We start from the raw sequence: 22,416 nt of genomic DNA, 5'->3' as shown, positions 1-22,416 counted from the left end.
GTATCAGGCAAAAGCTTGCTCACTGTGTTTTCCAGCCCTGTGTTTAGTCCTGTGCCTAGTGATTGACAGTATCAACTTCTTTAGCAGCGAAGCTGAGCTTTAATAGTTTGAGTCAATTTTGGTTTTGTGTTGTTGAAACGGCAGTATTTCTAGTCACTGCCAGATTTAGGATTTCCTTTGATATTTTTATGTAGGTTAGAAATGTTTAATTCTTAAACAGCCTAGGAATCTTTAATACTTTCTCTGTACACTGCCTTTCTGCTTACAGGAAACAAAATGGGGCAGCTTTAGGGAATTTCCTGTTTGCATTCTAGTGCCATGTCTCTAAGGAGGTAAGAGGGAGGGGTGCTGGGGAGAGTGTAGACAGTGCAGGAAACTCCAGGATTAGGTGTCACCTCTTTTTCTCTGGTGTGTTGGATCCAATGATTAAGGTTGCACTTCGTGAGCTTGGGAAAATATGCAGTTCCTCCCTTGCGAGCACAGGAAGAGTTTAGTTTGCACATGAACCTAGATGCTGGGAAGAAAGCAGTGCCACATCCAAACTGTGTGATGAGAAAACATCTTCCTCTTAGGAGAGTGTGTGCTGTTTGGTTGCCCCAAAGCTCCCCACCTTCCTGAGCAACCAGCGTGTTTATCTCTGCCGCCATCCTTCAGTGAGGTCAGACTGTGCTTGGCTTTGTTGGGGGCTGTGCACTAGAGGCCCAAAGACAGTGTCTCCCCACTGGGGGCTCCCTCCATGTAGAGAAAGGCAGAAGCGACCGATACTATCTCCACCCAAAGGAATTTGTTTCATCAGCCATCCGGTGTGGCCTCCCCTTTATCCTTTCTCCTGCTTCTCCTCCAAGGGCGTTACAGCAGGCCCACGACAGCGGCGGGGTGGAGGTGAACACCCATGCAGGAGACCTCACGTTGTCCTCAGCTTCCCCGTCTGCAGTGAGCTCTACCACACCCTCCACTGTACTTAAGCATTTCAGAGTTTGCCTGGCGAAATGGAGGGAGCAGGAAAGAGGAATAAATCAATTTGTAAGAGAGAAAGTTGTCAAGGCACATGTGATAAAACGTGTTCTTTGTAGGTAGAGGGGGGAGAAAGGGAGGCTTTGTTTATTAAAATAATGCTGAGCTGTCAGGTGCCTTTTGAATTCATATTGTGTTGTGGTTTCTAGAGGCCAAGTGGGAGGGTAGGGTGCCTTCACCCTCAGAGCAGCTCCTTACAGGAAAGGAGCCGGAATGCTGTCAAGCTGGACCCAAACCACAGTGTTTTGTTCTAGTCTGTGGCTCACTTGCTCACGTTACGTCTTTCATCTGCAGTTGTGACATCTTCGTGATTTGGCGAGGGATTGGGAAACACTCCCCAGGCGCTGGCCAGGCCGGCACTGGCAGATGGGTGGGGGGCACACCTGCTTGGGTGGATTATTGGCTCACTTACGGGAACGGGGTCTTTCTGGGTTTGTCTGGCCGCAGAGTTCTCCCTGCCCTTCACCTGCACCGTGCTTCTTGCCTCCAGCGCTGGGCACTGACAGAGCAAGTACAGGGGATCTCACTGCAGCTCCCTTCTGGTGCCAGCGCTGTTCCCAGTTTGTGCGGCACTGCTAGAAACTGTCTGGTGCTGAGCGCCATCCAAGTCCGCAGTCTTGGATCCTCAGATGCTCTCCCTGGGCCACGTCAGATCATGTGATCGAAAACATTTGACCCTGGATACCCATGGTAAATGAGATGCAGTATTGATGAATAGGGTAGGTCAGCTGGGGAGGTTCTGGTTTTAAGTACTAGAGAAACTTACTGTGCCTCCGTTTCTGATCTGCTTCTGATCTGCAGAATGAAGTAACAATTACTTCTATCTTGTTGAGTGAGAATTCAGTGAAAACCCATATAAGGCAATTGGCATGGTCCCTGGCACATAGAAGTGTGCTGGCCAGATTTCATCTGGAGTATTGTGCTTGGTCCTAAGTACCATGTATCAAAAAAAAAAAAAAAAAAAACCGAAACACTGACATCCTGGAGGGACCACTGGGGGATGGAGAACTGTTGTAGCCATTTGGTGACCTAGAGGGGATATTAACCATACAGTGAATTATTCAGAGAGTTCGAAGTATGGAGGACAGTACTACATTAGACATTGTTTCACCTAAGTTATTTTTACTTTATTTTATAAGCTACTTCTATTTACACATAGAAAAATATTTGACAGATATCTCTAGGTGGTAGGGGTAAGGATAATGTAAGTTCTTTTATCTGTATCTTCTAATTTTCTAAATTTATCCATTCAACAAATCTGTCCGAAGTCCTCCCATGTACCAGGCACAGTTCATCTTGTTCGTTGGCTATTTCCTTAGTTCCGTGACATGTCTGCCTTCTTGGAACTTATAGCCTCATGGGGGAATGACTCAACACAAAACTTGTATGATATATTGTCAGGGAGTAATAAGTGTTATGAAAAATAAAGAGGAGTGAAAGGCTAGAGGAGCAGTAGGGGAGAAGGAAAACTTGTTCCAGGTGGTTGGTGGGGACAGGTGGAAAGCAGCCGGAATGAATTGACTCAGCACCCATATGGGAAGTTATGATTACCACGTTAATTATATATTTCTCTATTTTGTTGGCAACATGGTATATTATGCATATCATGCAATTTATTCAACCACTATTTTCCTTTTTCTTTTTTTTTTACTGTCATGAACAGGTCTTTGTGCATATCCTTGTTTACACTAAGCTCTTCTGTCTTCAGATACATTTTTCTGGAAGTTCATTTTGGGGTCACTGTATGTGTCCCACTTGGTTCCTGACCCTCTCTTACCTTGTGCTATGAGGAGCCAGGAGGTGGGGAGTATAGACTGGGCGTAAGCCTCCTCTAGTTTCTAGGCTGTTGAGGATAAATGTGTTTACCTGCTTCCCTGCAGGCCCAGCCAGGATGTAGAGAGCTGCTGATCCAATTGCACCTGTTGAAAGGCAGGCAAAGTGTAGATCACTCTGACTAATGTGAGCTGGGCCTCAAGGTAATGATGAGTCATTCTGATTGTTTAATCAGGGTGTGTGTAAACAAGGAGATAGGAAAGTAGCCCATCAACACTTTTAAGGCCCAAAGTTATCTTGATACTTTTTTGTTTGTTTGTTTTGTTTTGTTTTGTTTTTGCCTCTCCAGTTGCGGAGCACAGACTCCGGACGAGCAGGCGAGCAGGCTCAGCGGCCATGGCTCACGGGCCCAGCCGCTCCGCGGCATGTGGGATCTTCCCGGACCAGGGCACGAACGCGTGTCCCCTGCATCGGCAGGCGGACTCTTAGCCACTGCGCCACCAGGGAAGCCCCTATCTTGATACTTTTTAGCAAGCACGAAGGCATGGCATGATGATCATGATAATTAAGATGACAACAGTCATTGTGGTTAACTTTCTGCCAGGCAGCATTGTGTTCAAGTGAGCTACCTGTAGTATGTTCATTTAATTTTTACAGTTCTGTATGGTTGGCTATCATTACAGGGTGAGTAAAGTGGGGCTTGGAAATTTTTAACAACTTAACCAAGCTTGAACTAGTACTCAGGTCTGGGGTTTTTATTTGTTTTTGTTTTGTTATAAAGCCTATGTCCTTAACCACTGAACTATGTTCTCCCCATCACTTTCTCTCTTCTTCCTCTCTCATTTTCTTCCTTTTCAGGGAACAAGTCCTGGTTGGGACTAGGTTGGTTGGGACTAGTCAATACAACCCAGTATTGACTGGGTTAGGTGATTTGGAAAGGAGAGAAGATTCAGACCTTTTCTTCTCTCTAAGCACACTGTTCTCTGAAGCATTCAGCAGGGCCCCTGATGGGAGAGAACACTGAGCAGATTTGAGATGTGTCTTCTACCCTTTCCTGGTGCTTTGGATTAGATGCAGCAGTGAGTGGTGAAATGGCCCATCAGTCAGCAGCCCCATGGTGAGGAACGAGAAGCCAGGGCCCGCCTGAGACTTGCCTGAAATGGGAGCTTGTTTATGGCATCAAGCATTTTAAAGGGATTTTCTTTGCAAGAAATAGTGCATGTGAAAATCTCTCTCAAATGTTGGGAATACATTTGAATATGATTGTACTGAATATCTCAGTAGTCAACATCTAGGCTGTCTCCTGTACTTAAATGAAAAGACTTGAGATCATGTGCCTTGAGTTCTGTATACATAGAAAGTCCATATGTATATATGTGTGTGTTAATATATGTATGTGTGTATAAGTATGTATCTGTATATGTATACACACACACACACACACTCAAATCTAAATCTTCACTTGTTTTCCCAAAGAAAAAAACATTGTCCTCAATCCAGTAAAAAAATAGGGAACTTCCAAAACACTCAACTATTGCTGTTAAAGTACCTTGGTTTTTCCTGATCTGCAGAGTTTATGGAGTGTTTCACCATTAAAGGTACTTGGTTTCTTTAGAAAGGAGAATTTGATACCTACTAAATTGGATCAATATAAAAATTTATGAACAATGCAGACCTTGTCAAAGAAGTCTTTTACTCCTGTTCATATAATTCTCTGTGGGACTTTCTGCCTCAGGGATCACATCAGTATTTAGTACACACTGAAATATTCATGTCTTCTGATTAGCAGGATTTAATTGTTACATCTCGATCTCCTTCATGATGTGCCATTAGGATGCAACCCACCTTGAAATTTAAGCAGGTGCTGACAGGTTATTGCTGTGTCTTTATTTTGTTTGTTTGTTTCCAAATATCCTTGTACTGCATGTAATTTTGGTTTCCCTTGAAAATAACACCACAAAAAGTAAGAATTTATTAGTGGAAAATGCTGTGACTTGTTTTTACCAGCAACTATTGTATAGTAAATTTTAAAGTGTGTGTGTGTGTGTGTGTATATATATATATAAAATCTGTTTAGATTTTTTATTTTTTAAGATTTATTAGTTAAGATAACCTTTCCTCCCATGTACTGTTTAGTTAGAGCTTTTTCACCTACACTTCAATATTTCCCTTGTTAACTTTCCCTCATCGATCGGGTATGGACATATCCGGAGATTAATTTTTCTCTGCTTTCCTGGGTCTGATATCAGCTTAATGGTCTTGTGTTTCTCAAAATGTTGGAAGTTTTAAAGAATTAATACCTTTTCCCTCATGCTAATTTTGCAGTTGTGCTTTTTCCCCTCTTATAAAAAGAACTCTCTGTCTGAGACTTTATCTCCTCAATAATTTCATGAAGGTATCTCAGCAGTGCTAGGGTATTCTGTTGCAAAGCATGAGGCATGGTTGTGAACCAGGCTCTGGGGTTAGACTGACAAGGGTTTTCATTCTAGCTCTGCCACTTACTAGTTTGGCAAGTTACTGAACCTCTAAGCCTCAATTCCTACCTCTTTAAATTGGGGTTAACAACAGTACCTATTCCAAAGGCTATGTGAAGAATAATTAAGAAAGTACATGCTTTAAATATAGCAATAGCACATAACACACGTCCACATATTAGCTAATATCATTTCCAATAAAAATTATGTGACATTTTTATTTTTTATTGAAGTTTAGTTATGCATAATATTATATAAGTTATAGGTGTGTAATACAGTGATTCACAATTTTAAAGGTCATACTCCATTTGTAGTTATTATAAAATATTGGCTTTATTCCCTGTGTTGTACAGTATATCCTTGTAGCTTATTTTATACCTAATAGTTTGCACCGCTTAATCCTCTACCCCTATATTTCCCCTACACCCTTTCCTCTCCCCACTGGTAACCACTAGTTTGTTCTCTGTATCTGTGAGTCTGCTGCTTTTTTGTTATATTCACTAGTTTGTTTTATTTTTTGAGTTCCACGTATAAGTCATATCATACGGTATTTGTCTTTCTCTGTTGGACTTATTTCACTTAGTATAATGCCCCCTAGGTCCACCCATGTTGCTGCAAATGACAAAATTCCATTCTTTTTTATGGCTGAGTAGTATTCCATTGTATATATGTACCACATCTTCTTTACCTCTTCATCTATTTATGGACACTTAGGTTGCTTCCATATCTTGGCAAGTATAAATAATGCTGCTATGAGCATTAAAGTGCATGTATCATTTCGAATTAGTGTTTGTGGTTTTTTCAGATATATACCCAGGAATGGAAATGCTGTGTCCTTTGGTAGTTCTATTTTTACTTTTTTGAGAACCCTTCATACAGTTTTTCACAGTGGCTGCACCAATTTACATTCCCACCAACAGTGTACGAGGGTTGCCTTTTCTCCACATCCTTGCCGACATTAGTGTTCTTTTTGATGATAGCCATTCTGACAGGTGTGAGATGATATCTCATTATGGTTTTGATTTGCATTTCCCTGATGATTAGCGATGTTGAGTATGTTTTCATGTGCCTGTTGGCCATCTGCATTTCTCTTTGGAAAAATGTCTATTCAGTTCTTATTGGGTTGTTTGGTTTTTTGATGTTGAGTTACATGGGCTGTTTATATATGTTGGATATTAACCCTTTATTGGTCATATCATTTGCAAAGGTTTTCTCCCATTCAGTAGGTTGTCTTTTTGTTTTGTCAGTGGTTTCCTTTGCTGTGAAAAAGGTTTTAAATTTAATTAGGTCCTGTTTGTTTATTTTTGCTTTTATTTCCTTTGTTTTAGGAGAGGGATCAAAAAAAATACTGCTTATGATTTTTGTCAAAGAGTGTTCTGCCTATGTCTTCCTCTAGGAGTTTTGTGGTATCCAGTCGTACATTTAGGTCTTTAATCCATTTTGAGTTTATTTTTGTATATGGTGTTAGAGAATTTTCTAATTTCATTCTTTTACATGTAGCTATCCAGTTTTCCTAGCACGACTTATTGAAAGGACTGTCTTTTCTCCATTGTATACTCTTGCCTCCTTTGTCATAAATTAATTGATCATAAGTACGTGGGTTTATTTCTGGGCTCTCCGCTCTCTTCCCTTGATCTGTGTGTCTTTTTTTGTGCCAGTACACCATACTATTTTGATTACTGTAGCTTTGTAGTATAGTCTAAAGTTAGGGAGTATGATTCCTTTAGTTCTGTTGTTCTTTCTCAAGATTGTTTTGGCTATTCGGGGTCTTTTGTGTTTCCAGACAAATTTTTAAAATATTTGTTCTAGTTCATATGCAAGGATTTTTTTCAATATCTGCAAATCAATCAATGTGATACACCACATTAACAAATTGAAGAATAAAAATCATATGATGATCTCAGTAGATGCAGAAAAAGCCTTAGACAAAATTCAATATTCATTTATGATAAAAACTCTTCAGAAAGTGGGCTTAGAGGGAGCGTACATCAACATAATAAAGGCCATATATGACAGACCCACAGCTAACATCATGCTCAATGGTGCTAAGCTGAAAGCATTTCCTCTAAGATCAGGAACAAGACAAGGATGTTCACTGTTGCCACTTTTATTCAACATAGTTTTGGAAGGCCTAGCCATAACAATCAGAGAAGAAAAATAAAGAAAAGGAATCCAAACTGTAAGGGAAGAATTAAAACTGTCCCTGTTTGCAGGTGATGTGATACTATACATAGCAAACCCTAAAGATGCCACCAGAAAACTACTAGAGCTCATCAATGAATTCAGTACAGTTGCAGGATACAAAATTAATGCACAGAAATCTCTTGCATTCTTATACACTAACAATGAATGATCAGAAAGAGAAACTAAGGAAACAATCCCTTTTACCATCACATCAAAGAGAATAAAATACCTAGGAATAAACCTACCTAAGGAGACAAAAGACCTGTACTCTGAAAACTGTAGGATGATGAAAGAAATTGAAGACTACACAAACAGATGGAAAGATATACATTGTTCTTGGATTAGAAGAATTAATACTGATAAAATGACCATACTACCCAAGGCAATGTACAAATTCAGTGTGGCTTATTTTTAGAGGAGCATATTTTTGAAGATGGAGTGGGATTGAGGGTTATCTTCAAAGTTGGGAGGATCAGTCTTGGACCCCTCCCCTCCTTGAGAGCCATCTCCCAGCCGTTTGCCTTAGGTGGGTGCTAGGGATGATGGTGTTGCTGTTTTCACAGTTGGTACCTGGGTCCTGCTTTGTGATTTGGCACCATCACCTACATCAGGCACTCTTGGACGGGATCATTTTGTCTATTGGATGGTATTTTAGTGCTACCACATTGAAGGGGATTTAGATTGCTGTTTTTGACAACTGAACTTCAGTGGAGGTTTAAAAAGTAACTCAGGGACCACTGACCAATGAAATCATCAGATAAAATGAAAGACGAAAAGCTCCTGTTTTCTGAGTTGGTCTAGGTCAGCAAAAAGTGATTAGCGTGCAGCGGGGTAATCTTGTAGATGGTGTTTAATGAGTTTTTACGTTTCAAGGCTGTGAACATCCTTTCTTGAAATATTGCACAGTAGGTGCCCCTAGCAGGAATTCTAGCTGTAAATAGGAAATGTTCCAGTCCTGGAAGCCACTGAACAGGCCTGATTGTGTCCATCTGGCAAGGAACGTTCCCCCTTTGCCAGGGATTTTGTTCTTTATGTATCTGAATTAGAGCACCTGGCGTGTGGGGAGTCTTGCAGGGGAAGCTGAATGAGGCTGCTTTCTCGTGTACAGATGTCTCCTGCTATTTCGAAGGATGAGGCTGGATATAGACATTTATTCACTACCCAGGAGCTCCTGGATTGCCATATGGGAGAGCAGGAAGCCTCTGGATAGGGAATGAGGAAATCTGAATCTGATGAGCCTTGTTTTTCTGAGTCTGTTTAATGCCTTTACAACGAAGGAATTGAACTAGATGTTCTTGAATTCCCTCGCCGGCCGTAAGGTTTTGTGTGATTCTGAGCGCTTTTTAAATTTCTAGGGGAAAGATTGCTGCTGATCAGTTCTGTATATAAATGAAGCTTCCTTGGGAAGTGGGCTTCAGCAAATCCATTCTGGGACCAGTGGGCAAATAAAGTATGAAGAGCCCCAAGCACAGAACTCAGGGTGGGGCCATCTGGTACAAACCCTTCTCAAAAAGATGAAAAAGCACAGAAAGTTAAAGAGAGTCTCCAAATTGACACCGAGCTGAGCCACCGCCAGCCCCGAGCTTCATCACTGTCACTGGAGGGCTCGCCCTGCCATCTCCCACTGCCCTCTGCTTCACCCCCTGTCCCTGCCTCTGCCAGTGTGCACATCCTCCCACCCATCCACATACATGCACACACATGCACACATGTGTATCCTGCAAGCCAGGAGGGCAGTGGCATGTTGAGTTGGAAGTACCAGCAAAGCACATAGCAGAGAAGATTAGAGCATGGAGTGTGTGTGTGTTAATATGTCTTCTACTGTTTATCAGTTCCCTGCCCTTGGGCTGATTTCCTATCCCTCCTCTGTGCCTTGATTCCTCATTGGTCAGAAGGAGGTGATAATACCTGTCTCATAGCATTGCGGTGAGGGTTAAATGAGGTACTGCATGAAATGTGCTTAGCCCGAGTGTCTGATACCCATTAAACATTCAGCAAATGGTAACTATTAATGTTATGATTTACTACTATCGAGTTGCCTGGAATTCTTAGAATATTCCCAAAGCTTGGCACTGGGGTTGTGTCCTTTCTTCTGCAGGACTCTGTAGCTGATTGAATTAGGTAAAGTGTAGAAAGCACTTAGTGCAGAGCCTGAGTGTGTGTTCAGCATATAGTGGGTTAATTAATGTTATTTTTAAATAAATATTTTTAAGTCTCTAAAAAAAAAAAGAATATGTGTTCAGTAAAGGTTAGTTGCCCTTATTTCTTCCCCTTTAAGGAAGAGAACAGTTCACTAAGTGGAAGCAGTTGGCACTACCCATTGTCTCACTCAAATATAAGCAAGAACTATGTTGTGTACTTTGCAGCTGGAGGGCAAGTGGCCCACTTAGAAGGACAGGATGGGCATTCCCATCATCACTGGTGGGAGGGAAATAGAGGTACCCTGGCAGTGCATGGCCTACAGGAGCATCTCAGGTAGCCAGACCAAGTACAGGGAGAGAGAGAACAAGCACAGTTTCCTCTGAGTGAGCTTACCTGCCAACAAGGCGGAAAAGCCTAGCTCAGCCATGTCACCATTAGTATTCCATGGTCTCTGGATGGAGACTTGGGGATGAACTCATTCCTCTGTTTCAGGTGTGGCTGTGGAAGCCTTTGGTCCCTTTGAAGGCAGTGCTGTAAGAGAGCAGACCCAAGTCCCAGAAAGATGAGTAAAATGGTGGGCCTAGAGTTTGGCAGCCTCGATTCTGGTTCTGGACCCCTTCAACAGCTGTGGCCCTTGGGAAGAGTACTTGTTCCTCAGCACACTGGGAATCATAGCCTCCCTGTAGGCCACGGAGGTGTGGTGTGATGGAGACCCCGTGGGATAACGCATAGGAGGGGGAGGGTGCCAAGTGATCAGGAAAGCACCGGCATCTGTTCCATTGTTTTTATTGCCAGTAGTAGCAAGATAAAGAAGCATCTTATAACCATAAGTACACAGTGGTGCTCCTGGGGGCTCATTAGAGTCATTGGGCTGCTGGCTTAGAAGGGCATCCTAAGAAGCGTGACGCCCTTTGTCTCATGGCTAGTCGGTAACAGGAAGCACATCTAGCCACATAGCCCAGGAGCAGCCACCAGGAGAGACCGTCACAAAGGCACTGCTTGATCCTCACCCGGGCTCCCGGCAGCCGGACACCTTATCTCTCAGAGGCTTCGCGAGCTTGTCTTTACAGCCAGCTGAACTGTGAAATATTAGTCAAGTAATGTTTCATCCAAAAATAGCCACCATTCTGACAGTTGTCTTGAAGCCAAATTTCCAGGTGGTTTACTTTTCCTTTGGATACACGCTGTAAAATGAATGTGAAGCCAGGCTCAGAACAGCCTAGGGAATTAGTATCTTTTATCTCCAGAAATACGAGGTATGCGTGGATTTATATCCTTCACGTGCTAGACCCAGAGTTGTATTAGGAAGCGTCATGGTCCCATCCCAACCTTGCTGAGGCCTTGGGTTAAAATTTCACGGAGAATTAAGAGCCTTGACAGTCAGCTCCTTAAGCCTTGGACTTCTGCTGAAGTCCCAAGGCTTAAGGCCTCTCATTCCTGTGCTGTTAACCCCCAGGAAGTGTGCTGCTCCAAGACAGGACTGTGTTACTTCTTCATCTGAATGTACCTCTCACTACCTATAGTGAGGCTTCATCTGAGAAGGTTGTTGACTTGAAACTTGCTGACTTAAAACCTGGCTGGGAAAGAGGAAATGCACGTTGTTGAATGCTTACTTGGTTTCAGACACTATGCTGGTCATTTTATGGATGGCCATCTCATTTTGCCTTTACGACAGCAAAAACACCCATTTATAAAAAACCAGGGCTTCCCTGGTGGCGCAGTGGTTGAGAGTCCGCCTGCCGATGCAGGGGACGCGGGTTCGTGCTCCGGTCTGGGAGGATCCCACATGCCGCGGAGCGGCTGGGCCCATGAGCCATGGCCGCTGAGCCTATGCGTCCGGAGCCTGTGCTCCGCAACGGGAGGGGCCACAACAGTGAGAGGCCCACGTACGGCAAAAAACAAAAACAAAAAACCCAGTTAAATCAGTTGTCCAAAGACAAATCACTAACAAGTATCATAAATGAGACATGAACCCAGGTTTATCTGATTCTTTATAAATTAAGCTCAGATCAACTTCATTTGCCAGAGTATCTCACAACATAATAGTGGTGTATACAGCGGAGGTCTGTTCTTGCTATTCTATTACAGAAGTCTGGAGTCAGGCAGTCCAAAGCTAGTAGGGTGGCTCTACAAGGTTGTGAGGGATTCAGGCACCTTCCACTCCCTACAGTGTGGACCTCATCTTTCTGAAGCAAGATGGCTGCTGGAGCTCCATCCATCACATTAATATACCAAGCAGCAAGGCTGGAGGAAGAGAAAAACAGCATGACCTCCCTCAAAAAGATTTTCCCAGAACTTCCACATATTTTTGCTTCTGTCTCCTTGGCTAGAGCTTTGTCACATGGCTACACCTAGCTCCAGCTGCAAGGGAGGCTGAGAACTGGGATATTTTAGCTGAACAGTAGTCTGACCAATGAAAAATCGAGGTCTTGTTCCTGAGCATGAAGCGAAAAGTGTGTTTGGGAAGAGACCAGCACAGTCTGCAAACGTCATATATTTTCTCTCTCTTTGGTTGGTGAAACGTCTTTTAATGGTACTTCGAGGTTCATGTGTCTGAAGCTCTGACTCAAGGTAGAGGACATTTCAGAAGCCAGAATATAAGTAAAGACATCCTGAAAAATGATGCAAATATAATTTTTCTATTATAGATAGTTGACAGTTCTGGTTGCTGTGGTAAATTTTTCTTTCCAGGATTTAAACCCACTGTCACTCCTTTTAAAAATTACCCGGAAAGACCTCTATTCTCTTATTTTCTTAATGCTGGGCTTGACACAGGTCTACACAGTTCTGTCATAATACTTGTAGCATTGCTCGAAAACTCCCTAGCTATTGAATTTGCAGGGATACCACCAGGTCTGCCAGAATGAGGGGGGTGAAACCCCAAAAGAAGGAGATCCAGTCAGCTCTTGAGTACTGGGTGATTGACAAGGTGGAACAGGGGAGCTCCGGAGCTGAAGCTGGCAGGGAGTGTCCACTCTTCCTTGCGGTGAGAACAGGACTCACCCCGTGCTCAGTTGTGGGAATGAGAGAGGGGTTGGTCAGACACATTCTCAGCAACACGTCTTTCAACTTGCGGGCAAACTTCTTTCCACACTGCACGTCCCAACCTTTGTAGTTAGCTTCTGCTGAGTACTTGTCAGTGACACTAAGGAACAAGTGTATACTGCACCTGGTTTTTAAAGTTTTACCTTCTATCAGAATTGCTGGTGGACAGGGAAAGAAGATGCAGCAGGGACAGATAATAACCGTTTACAGTTTTTATGCTACAGCCTTCACCTGCAGAAAACACTGTGACAACTCTTTTATTTTTTTTTTAATACAAAAGCCTCTTTCTCTTTAAAAAAAAAAAAAAAGTATTAAACAGGAAAGTATCCCAGAAGAGTTTGAAACCACCCAAAGGCCACCACCAAAAAGTTAGAATGCCAACTTTCCAGTTTATTTTTCTGTTACATACTCATTATTTTTATAATCAGAGGCAAACATTTTAAGTAAAGTTTTCATCCACAGGAAAAAAAACCCTGAAAATCACTGTCACATACAACACTGCGTAGTGAGGAAGGGGCATGGTGACCTTGGTTCTGGTGCTAGGCTCTCCATGGGACCTCGTGTGAGCAGGTCAATCTCTGGGTTTCATTCCTCACTCGCAGATGTGGAAGTGGGAGATGCCACATGCCGAGGGCCTTTCCTCCACTCAGACATCTGTGGTTATGACACTTGACACCATCTGCAAAACTTAGGGGCATCACAGAGCTGGCGTCTAGTCTAGATGGTTCTTAGTTCAGAGTTCATAGATGGATTCCGGGGTGTGTCATCATCTTAATTAGGCGGAACACATGCATAAGCACCAAGTTTATACTCTCCTCTAGGAGAAGGGCCCAAACACATTCATGAGATTCTTAAGGAATCTTCAAGTTAAGAACAACTGAGGGGCTTCCCGGGTGGCGCAGTGGTTAAGAATCCACCTGCCAATGCAGGGGACACGGGTTCGAGCCCTGGTCCGGGAAGATCCCACATGCCGTGGAGCAACTAAGCCCGTGATCCACAACTACTGAGCCTGTGCTCTAGAGCCCACGAGCCACAACTACTGAGCCCGTGAGCCACAAGGACTGAAGCCTGCGTGCCTGGAGCCCGAGCTCCACAACAAGAGAAGCCACCACAGTGAGAAGCCCACGCACCGCAACGAAGAGTAGCCCCCACTCGCCACAACTAGAGAAAGCCCGCGCGCAGCAACAAAGACCCAACACAGCCAAAAATAAATATAATTAATTAATTTAAAAAACAAAAAGAAAAACTGATCAATTCATATTTGATAGATAGGCATCTTCCATCCAGGGAAGAAAAGGGACTTGCCCCACAAGCACATCTGATGGATCCTTTGGCAATCCGGAGTGCTGGTGTTATCGTGTCTGGGCCCAGGGCTGTCTTCCATAGGATGTGACCCAGCCTGGACCCCTCTGCCCTGTACTGTGATGGAAATAACCACTCTGTGTGTCTCCCCATCTGGCCCAGTTCATGAGGTCAGTATGGAGTATATAGTCTCCTCTGTCAGCTTTTCCCCTGAATTCTCCCCCACCCCCTGCAGGCAGCCCTTTCCCCCAGAAGTAGGATGGGAGATGGATGAGAGAGGAAGCAAGTCTAGGCTGTCATAGTTGGGATCCTTGTTTCTGCTCCTATATATCTTAAAGAACATGTCCGCTCTCCATGTATTTCATCCTTCCTGTCAGAGGTCAGGTGGTGGGTCTTCTCCCAAGACCAGACATAATAGCATAGCAGACCACAGTGTCTGTTGCTAAAGGAACATTCTCAGATTGACAGTTCAGAGGCAGAAGGGGCAACCCAGCTATGTAAGGGAGTGAATTTGTGTCCCTCTCCCCACGCTGGGAGCAAAACTGCCTCCAAAAAATTATACAATGGGAACACTGTGGTATTTGTGCTGAGAATTCATCACAGAAACCCTGTATCTGAAACCCAAAGTGACCTTTTCTGAGGGGCCTAGCCCTACATGAGAAGGCAAATACCACCAGATTGCCTGACATTTCCTTTTTTAAATTACAAGCATTCCTGATTGCAAATCGGCTGTTGATCTGTTGGTTTGCAGCCCCGATGCAGTTAAGTGAAGTCCCAGTCACTGCTGTGATAGTCTCACAAACAACCGCTTTGAAACCCTAGCCCCTGCCCTATGTCTCCTTCTCGCCTACTCACCCTCCCCCAAGCCTCCCAGCCTCCACGCAGTGTGGAGGGGCAGGCTGCAGAAAAGCGCATCTTTCTAAACCTGAAATTAAAATCTTCAAAGTGGGGTTGTGTGCCGCTGCACTGTGTACATCTTGAAAGATCAAATTTATTTACTTCTTACTTTACATCCTCTTGGCAGACGCTATACAGAAACCCTATAAAGAGGGAGGGTTTGCTCTGATTGGCATCACTCACCCAAGTGTCATGTGGAATTCAGCTCAGGGATGGTCTGAGCTCCACCTGGGATTGACAGTGAAGACAGCGAAGTAGTGACTCAGAGGGCAAGGAAGGCTGGAAGGTGCTGCTCCAGGAGCCGTGGCTGAACAGATATTAAGGATGGTCGCAGCCATCCACCTGCAAAGCCACAGCGGGCACATGTGTGGTAGACATGTGTGCATCCCAGGCTCCATGTGCAGAACCTGAAAGCTGAGCGGGTTGAGATCCTGGAAGTGCGTGATACGCTTGTTAATCTGCTGAAGAACGTTCTTTCTTGCTCCACTTCCCCTGAGAGAGTTGGCTGGGGAAAGGTATAGCGATGCATTCTTGGTTTCTCTCGCCATAGCATAATTTATCAGAGTTCCGGTTCTGTTTCTGAGAGGCCTGCTTGCACAGAAGCATCATCATCTGGTCAATCTAGTCTGTCTGGGGAACAATGAGGAAGGAGGAGCTGGCAAGAAAATTAATGCATCAACTTGAGGAGGAGAACATCGGAAACAATGAGCTCTCCCATTTTTTTTTCTTAATTCTCAGCCTTTTGGTCCGTCTGGACATGCGGCAGTATGGGTGATTGAATTGAAAAAAATTGAATTGCCCCATTCAACTCGCATATTTTCCCAAAGGTAAAAGCTAATTTGGTCCTGCCTTTTCCTTGCTTCTTGAGAATCAGGCAGTCCACACCAGCTCTTAATCTCATCCTTGCTGAGTAACTCGGAGAAAGCCCTTAGAATGAGCAGCTTTCCTCTCTATTTTTATTAGACAATCCAAAAGTAGGTCCTACTGCCCACACATAACAGTGTTCTCCCTGTTACATTGAGGGTGACCAGATAATCCAGCTTGCCTGTGACACACCTGATTTCTGTCCATTGTCCCCTGAGATTAATATCACCCAATGTCCCATCGTAGATGATACCTATTTTTATGCGATCACACTAATTACAGGAAATGAAGGGAAGGAAATGAGTTTCTGCCGAAGGGTCTAACCTTGTGCTCCTTTCTTCCCATAACTGCAGCTTCACTTGGCAGCCCTGGCATCACTCAAGGGAGATATAGTGGAGCTTAATAAACGTCTGCAGCAAACGGAGCGGGAACGGGACCTTCTGGAAAAGAAATTGGCCAAGGCACAGGTAAGGGGTCTGGAAAGGTTCTTTTTGCTTTATTTTTTAAGATGAAACATATGGAAATCTCCACAAAACAAATGACGGTTTGATGAGCAGACCCCCTCATGACCACTGTCCAGGTCAAGAATTAGAACCTGACAGTCATCCCAGAAGTGCCTCCTTATGTCCCATCCCAATCCCACTTTTCCTCCCCACATGGCTTTTATGGTCATATTTTCTGTTTCTTTACGGTTTATCGCTGGAGTTTGTATGTCCCTAGACAGTGGAGTTTTGTCTTGCCTGTTTAAAAATTACGTGTTTCCTTTGAATCTCTTAATCCACAGGTTTTCCCTCCGTTCTTTATTGGCTTTATACTTAGTCTTTTAAAAGCTGGCCATTTGACCTGTGGAGTTTCCCACAGTCCAGATGTTGCTGATTGTTCACCCATGGTGCAGTTCGGCATGTTCCTCTGTCCCCTGTATTCCCTGCAGAATGGCCTTGGATCCAGAGGACCAGTCAGATTCATGGCCAGTCCCTCTGGCAAGACTGTAGAGGGTATTTGTTTTTCCACTGGGAAGCACATAGTATCTGGTTGTCTTGCCTTCTGAGATGTTAGCAGCTATCTTTTTTTTTTTTTTTTTTTTTTTTTTTTGCGGTACGCGGGCCTCTCACTGCTGCGGCCTCTCCCGCTGCGGAGCACAGGCTCCGGACCTGCAGGTCCAGCGGTCATGGCTCACGGGCACAGCCGCTGCGCAGCATGTGGGATCCTCCCAGACCGGGGCACGAACCCGTATCCTCTGCATCGGCAGGCGGACTCTCAACCACTGCGCCACCAGGGAAGCCCGTTAGCAGCTTTCTTGATACTCAGTGCCCAGGTTCACTGATTCATCAAGACTTTACAAAATCATGATATTTTAGTTCTACCATTTCTTTCTCAGTTATTAATTGAAGTGCTTTTATAGAGACATTTCCCATCATCTATGATGTATTGAAACAATGGTATAGTTCACGGAGGAAAAGCAGAATCATTGCTTCATGCTTTTGATTTATTTAACATTTTTCAAGATAATGAATTATTTATGATCCTCTGAAAGTCCCCAGTTACTTTTTAAAATATGATGAACTTAGGGATTTTAACATATTTGGGTTTCAGTCCTTTGTAATTATTTTCCTTGTAGAAACTCAAAGTATACTAATTTTGGCCAGTAAGAACCTCTTCAAGTTGGCTCCTGAGTCTTTTGACAGGAGCCTAGTACTTACTCCAGGCTCATCCAGTACATTTCTCACTCCAAAACTGGAATTAAGCATTCTCCATGTAGCCTTGGTTTTTCTCTGTAGAAAATGGTATTTCCAGACTGCAATCTGGGTGCTAAGGGTGCTTATTGCTTCTAGTTTGGTCATTATTTTTAGGCCTCTTCTATAAACATAGCCAGGAAATTCTTTATTTACTTATTTATTTATCCACATATGTATGTATGTATACATTTTAAGATAAAATACCTTAGGAGCTCATAATAATTTCTCCAATTTAAATTCAGACTACAGGGTTCTTTTACTTAGCTTCTGTATTTTATTTGTATATCCTTTCTTTTCACACTAAACATCTTGGTTCTGAAGTTTACAGAGGATGATTGGATAAGAATATTCCATAATTACTCATTTGCTTCCTTCCATATTATATACAATCAGTCTCAAAATAATAACATTAATACTATCATAACAAATACAGTTACTGAGAAGAATTTTTTAAAGTTTTTTTTCCATTATACTTTCCTCATTCCCCCAGTTTTTTGCAACTGTACTATATCCATACTGCCTGACCCTATGGCCATTACATCTTAGACTTTCTTTTAGTCCTCATTTAGTCTTCTACAAGTAAATTATATATTTCATGTTTACCATGGTCTTTATGTCAATATCCCTCTGTTTGTTTGTTTAATGCCGGAAGCTATTTTCTAGTAGATTTCCTCAGGGAGGACTCATGGGAATAACCTTCACCAACTTTCTGCTTGTTAATAACAATGTGTCTCTGCCCTTCTTACTTGAAAGGCATTCTTGCTGGCTATAAAACCCTTGACTCATCTTTTCTTTACTTGAATATGTTTCTTTATTCTATTTTGGCATAGAGTGTTGCTCTCAAAGTCTGTTAATAATACAACTTTCTCTCTCTCTCTCTTTCTTCCCTCCCTTCTTTACTTCCTTCCAGTAATTTTGCTAGAGTAACTCTTAATCGTTCTGGTTTGATATTCTCATGTTTGCTGTGTTTTCTTTTGATTATATTTTGTAATCTTTTTTTTAATTTCAGAGAAGTTTTTTCTAATTATAGTGTTTAATATTAGTTTTGTTCCCTTGCCTTTTCTTTTTCTTCAAGGATGCTTATTATGTATATCTTTGATCTTCTTTGCCTGTCTTCCGTATCTGTCACTATCTCAAATCCTTTATATCTCTCCCTGTTTACCTTGTTTTTCCTGTTCTCCATCTTCTGTTTTTCTTAGGCCTTATATGTTGTATTTATCCCCTCCTAGTGTGCCTTCTGGCTTAGTCATATATTTCTGCATTTTTATTTCATTTCTTTTGTGTGTGTGTGTGTTCTATTACCTTCTTTCTGAGTTTTTCTAATTTTGAATTATGTTCTCCCCTGTTTTATGTCATTTCACCTTTTTCAAGTCTTTTAGCTTATTTTGAAATAGTAGTCTACTGTTTGGGACTTTTTGTGAGGAGAGAGGTTCTCTATTTTGTGGCATGCTTTCATGGTTTATAGGGATGTTATTCTCCCCTTTTTTTCATTCTTCTTTCTTGTACCTTTATGTGGGATTTGCCCTCAATACTGTTCTGTTTTTCATTTTTATGTGAAAAATAGTTTCTTTGAACCTTTAGGAGGCAGAGTTGAACATGGCCTTTTTAAGTTCATAGAGCTTCCTTGTATTCACGAATATGGCAACCTGCTTTCCGACACTTCCTGGCTCTGTTCCCCTCACCTGCTTCTATCTCGATCTGTTCTTTCCCTTGTCTCTATTACCCCATCCTGTTCAATTTTGATCCTACTCCCAGCAGTTTCTCCTCCTGGCAGAGTCCTAGGGCCGGTCTTGAAAGTTCATAGGGACTAGCTGCCTTAGCCCCTTCAGATCTTACTGTGGGCCCCTTGCTCACTCACTCTTGGCTCAGGCAAAACCCCTCCCAGTTGGCCCTTCTCACTTTCCCGTGTATACTTACTGGCTGTTCTGAGGTTTTCCAGTTGTCGGGTCCCTCAGTCTTGTTTCTTCCCTCTGCTTCTGCCCACACAGACACCATTTAGGTCTTGTGGATGCTGTTGGTTTGTCCCTACCTGCTTCTGTTTTGTTGTTCAGGAGGATACCTTATCTCTAAGCATTTGCTTTTGATGTGTAGGTTCTCTATATTTGTGTGGGAATTCAGAGAGATTAAAAGAACGAGGCTGCCCCAGTCACTGGTCTAGAATGACCTATGGCAGGTTTTGAAAACTCATGTTTCATAATCTTAGACTGTTTGAGTAGAGAGGAAAGACCCTTTGTAGTTGAGATCATCTACTTCCACATTTGACAGGCAACCCAGAGAGGTTAACTTGCTTACCCAAGGTCAAATGAGCAGCCAGCCCCAGAGCCAAGACAAGGCTACCAGTGTTCTTTCCTCATACAGGATGTTACAGAGACAGAAATTTTCAATTTTTACTTGGATGAAAACTTTACATTTTCCTTCTGATCATAAAAGTAACAAAAATGTGATAGAAAAAACTGGAAAGGCAGCATTATAATATTTATACTGGACTCTGGTGAATTAAAACTTTTCTAAATGCTTTGTTGTTGTTTCTTAAGGTGTTTTTTGAGAAAGTAGTTATTTTTTCATTAAAGAAAAAATAGAATGGTGTTAAGCTGGTGTAAAGCCAGCCATTGTTAATAGTCCTGATTGGTGAGAATGTTTCTTTTAGGAAAAAGAAATTGTGAGTGCTTTTAACTGGAAGCTGGCATGTACCCCAGTCTTGGATTTTAAAAGATGACCAGGAAGGTTTTTGTTAAAATTTAAGTCTCAAAGACAGAGCAGCTTGTGCAGAGGATGATAAGAGGAGAATGGGAAACTTTTTGTCTGCTGTGTCAGGGATTGATTCAGCTCCCTTTTGACTTAACTTATGGTCAAGATAATCTCATGTAATAATTTTGTTGGCTGGTTTTACCCCTGATGGTTACATCACAGTACCATTAGTTGACTCTCTTGCTTGTATACTTACAGTAAATATACTTAAAAATTACTCTTCCTTTCACTGGAAATGTCTTCCCAGTTCAGATACTGGGACCCAGGAAAGAACATGAAAAAAAAAGGTTAGTCTTGCCAGGCTTATACCTTTTATAAAGATGAGATTTATGCAAGGAAGTGTCTGTGCCGTGCTTTCTCTGTTACATGCCTTGGTAAGTGATTCGTGTTTGAGGCTTTACCAGATGGTGGAAGAGCAAGTTTGTGTATAAATGTATAGTCTGTGGCTTTAGTAAGTTTTGCCAGCTCTCTAAATATTACAGAGCTATGATGAAAATGTAAAATATAAATGGTGCTTTTGTTCATCAGAAATAATCAAAGAGAGCTTCATAATCTGTCGAGTAATTATTAATGGTGATACTAGAACTAGTTGAATAGAAGAAGGCTCATTATACATGGGCAAAAGTCGGTGGAGTTTTAATAGTGATTGGAAGGGAAGAGCTAAGTAAAGGATCCCCAATACCAATGTGATAGGGAAGGCAAAGTGCTTCTGTATTTGTATCCTACTGCTGCGTAACAAATTGCCCCAAATTTACTGGCTTAAAACAACACACATTTATTATCTTACACATTTATTATCTCCTGTGCATCAGGATCCCAGGCATGGCTTAACTAGGTCCTCTGCAAGTTTGCCGTCAAGGTGTGGGCAGAGCTGCACGCTCGTCTGGACACTCAACAGGGAAAGAGTTCACCTCCAGGCTCACTCACGTCATTAGCAGAATTTCTCTGTGGTTGTAGAATTCATGGCAGCTTGCTTCCTCAAAGCCAGCAATGGAGAGAAAGATACTAGAATAAATCTTCTGGCAAGACAGTCTTATATAATGTAATGCAATTATGGGAGAGACATCCCATCACCTTTGCCACATTGTGTTAGTTAAAGGCAGTCACACGTCCCACCCAGATTCAGTGAGATGGTAATCACACCAAGGAGACACAGGGATCATATGGTCAACTTGGAGTCTGTCCATCACAGCTTCCTGGGGGATCTGATGAAGAGTGCCACTATTAGCCTACAGTAGTGATGATCGCCACACTTCTTTAGCTCTGTTTTGTGCCAGGCAGTAGAGCAAGCATTCCGCATGCTTTATCTCACTGAGTTCTCATAATGACCTGTGATGAGAAAACCTTAACGTTCCCATTTACAAATGAAGGTTTAGGGAATTTGAATATCTTGCCTGAGATGAAGGTTTAGGGAATTTGAATATCTTGCCTGAGATGATGGAGCTAGAAAGCACCTGAAGTCAGGGTATGAATCTAGGTTTCGTGGGAATCCATAGCTGTACTAGTCCTGTATTGCTTTTTAAGCTGCCCGGGCTGCCCTGGGGATCTCAAAGAGGGTGGGGAATAGGGCACAGGTTAATTTGGTTTAAGCATCTACCCTCCCAAATCAAACAGATGCTCAGACCTGCGCATGCGATTTGCACCAACACTAAACACCTTCTGGGGGAACAGCCTGGTGGGAAAGTGGCAAAGGTTATATACGGTACCGATTTGATGCTTTCAGCATATTTTCTTTGCGTTTAATACCAACAATTATTTTCAGTAACTGCATTTTTAAAAAGTACTACAGAAGGAGATATATCAGAACAAGCTTCTGAGCCCCTTTGAAATTGGTCAGTAGTAATACAGTACACCTTCTGTTTCTAAGCTCTCTATCTTTAGATAGCAAGTGTTCTGAATTTTCTACGCCTTGACTTTTAGGAAAAAGACAAATATAGTTTTCATTAAATGTAACGGAGAGAGTGTTTTCTTTAATCTTTCTCTTGTATGAGATACTTACAGAGGTAGTATGGATGCCTTCTCTTTGCCAGGATCTCCCTCCCCCCATTCCTTCCGTATTTGTTTATACTCTTCCGTACAGTGCTCTAGCTGTTTTGTTTTGTCAATGACGTTTCCATTTGTGCTGAGCCTCTTTGTTTAGTTGGCTTGGTTCCCCACCCTACCCCTCAGGAGAACCTGGGCAAGGACTTCGAATGAGGGTAGAAATATCCTGGGTGGTATTACTTGTGATCCATCCA

General features: G+C 42.6%; 1 protein-coding gene across 3 annotated transcripts in view; it reads left to right on the top strand.

Moving 5' to 3' along the window:
- Positions 1 to 22,416, top strand: part of MCC (MCC regulator of WNT signaling pathway) — a 463,984-nt gene that overhangs the window by 334,473 nt on the left and 107,095 nt on the right. For all 3 annotated transcript variants that reach the window (XM_060009025.1, XM_069540594.1, XM_060009026.1), the window contains one exon: positions 16,049 to 16,162. In XM_060009025.1, the coding sequence (XP_059865008.1) occupies positions 16,049 to 16,162 (114 nt within the window). The remainder of the gene's footprint in view (positions 1 to 16,048; positions 16,163 to 22,416) is intronic.

This window comes from Delphinus delphis, chromosome 3 (genome assembly GCF_949987515.2).
Source record: "Delphinus delphis chromosome 3, mDelDel1.2, whole genome shotgun sequence".
Taxonomy (NCBI): Eukaryota; Metazoa; Chordata; class Mammalia; order Artiodactyla; family Delphinidae; genus Delphinus; species Delphinus delphis.
The sequence above is the reverse complement of the archived record's forward strand: the minus strand, read 5'-3'. Positions and strand labels throughout refer to the sequence as shown.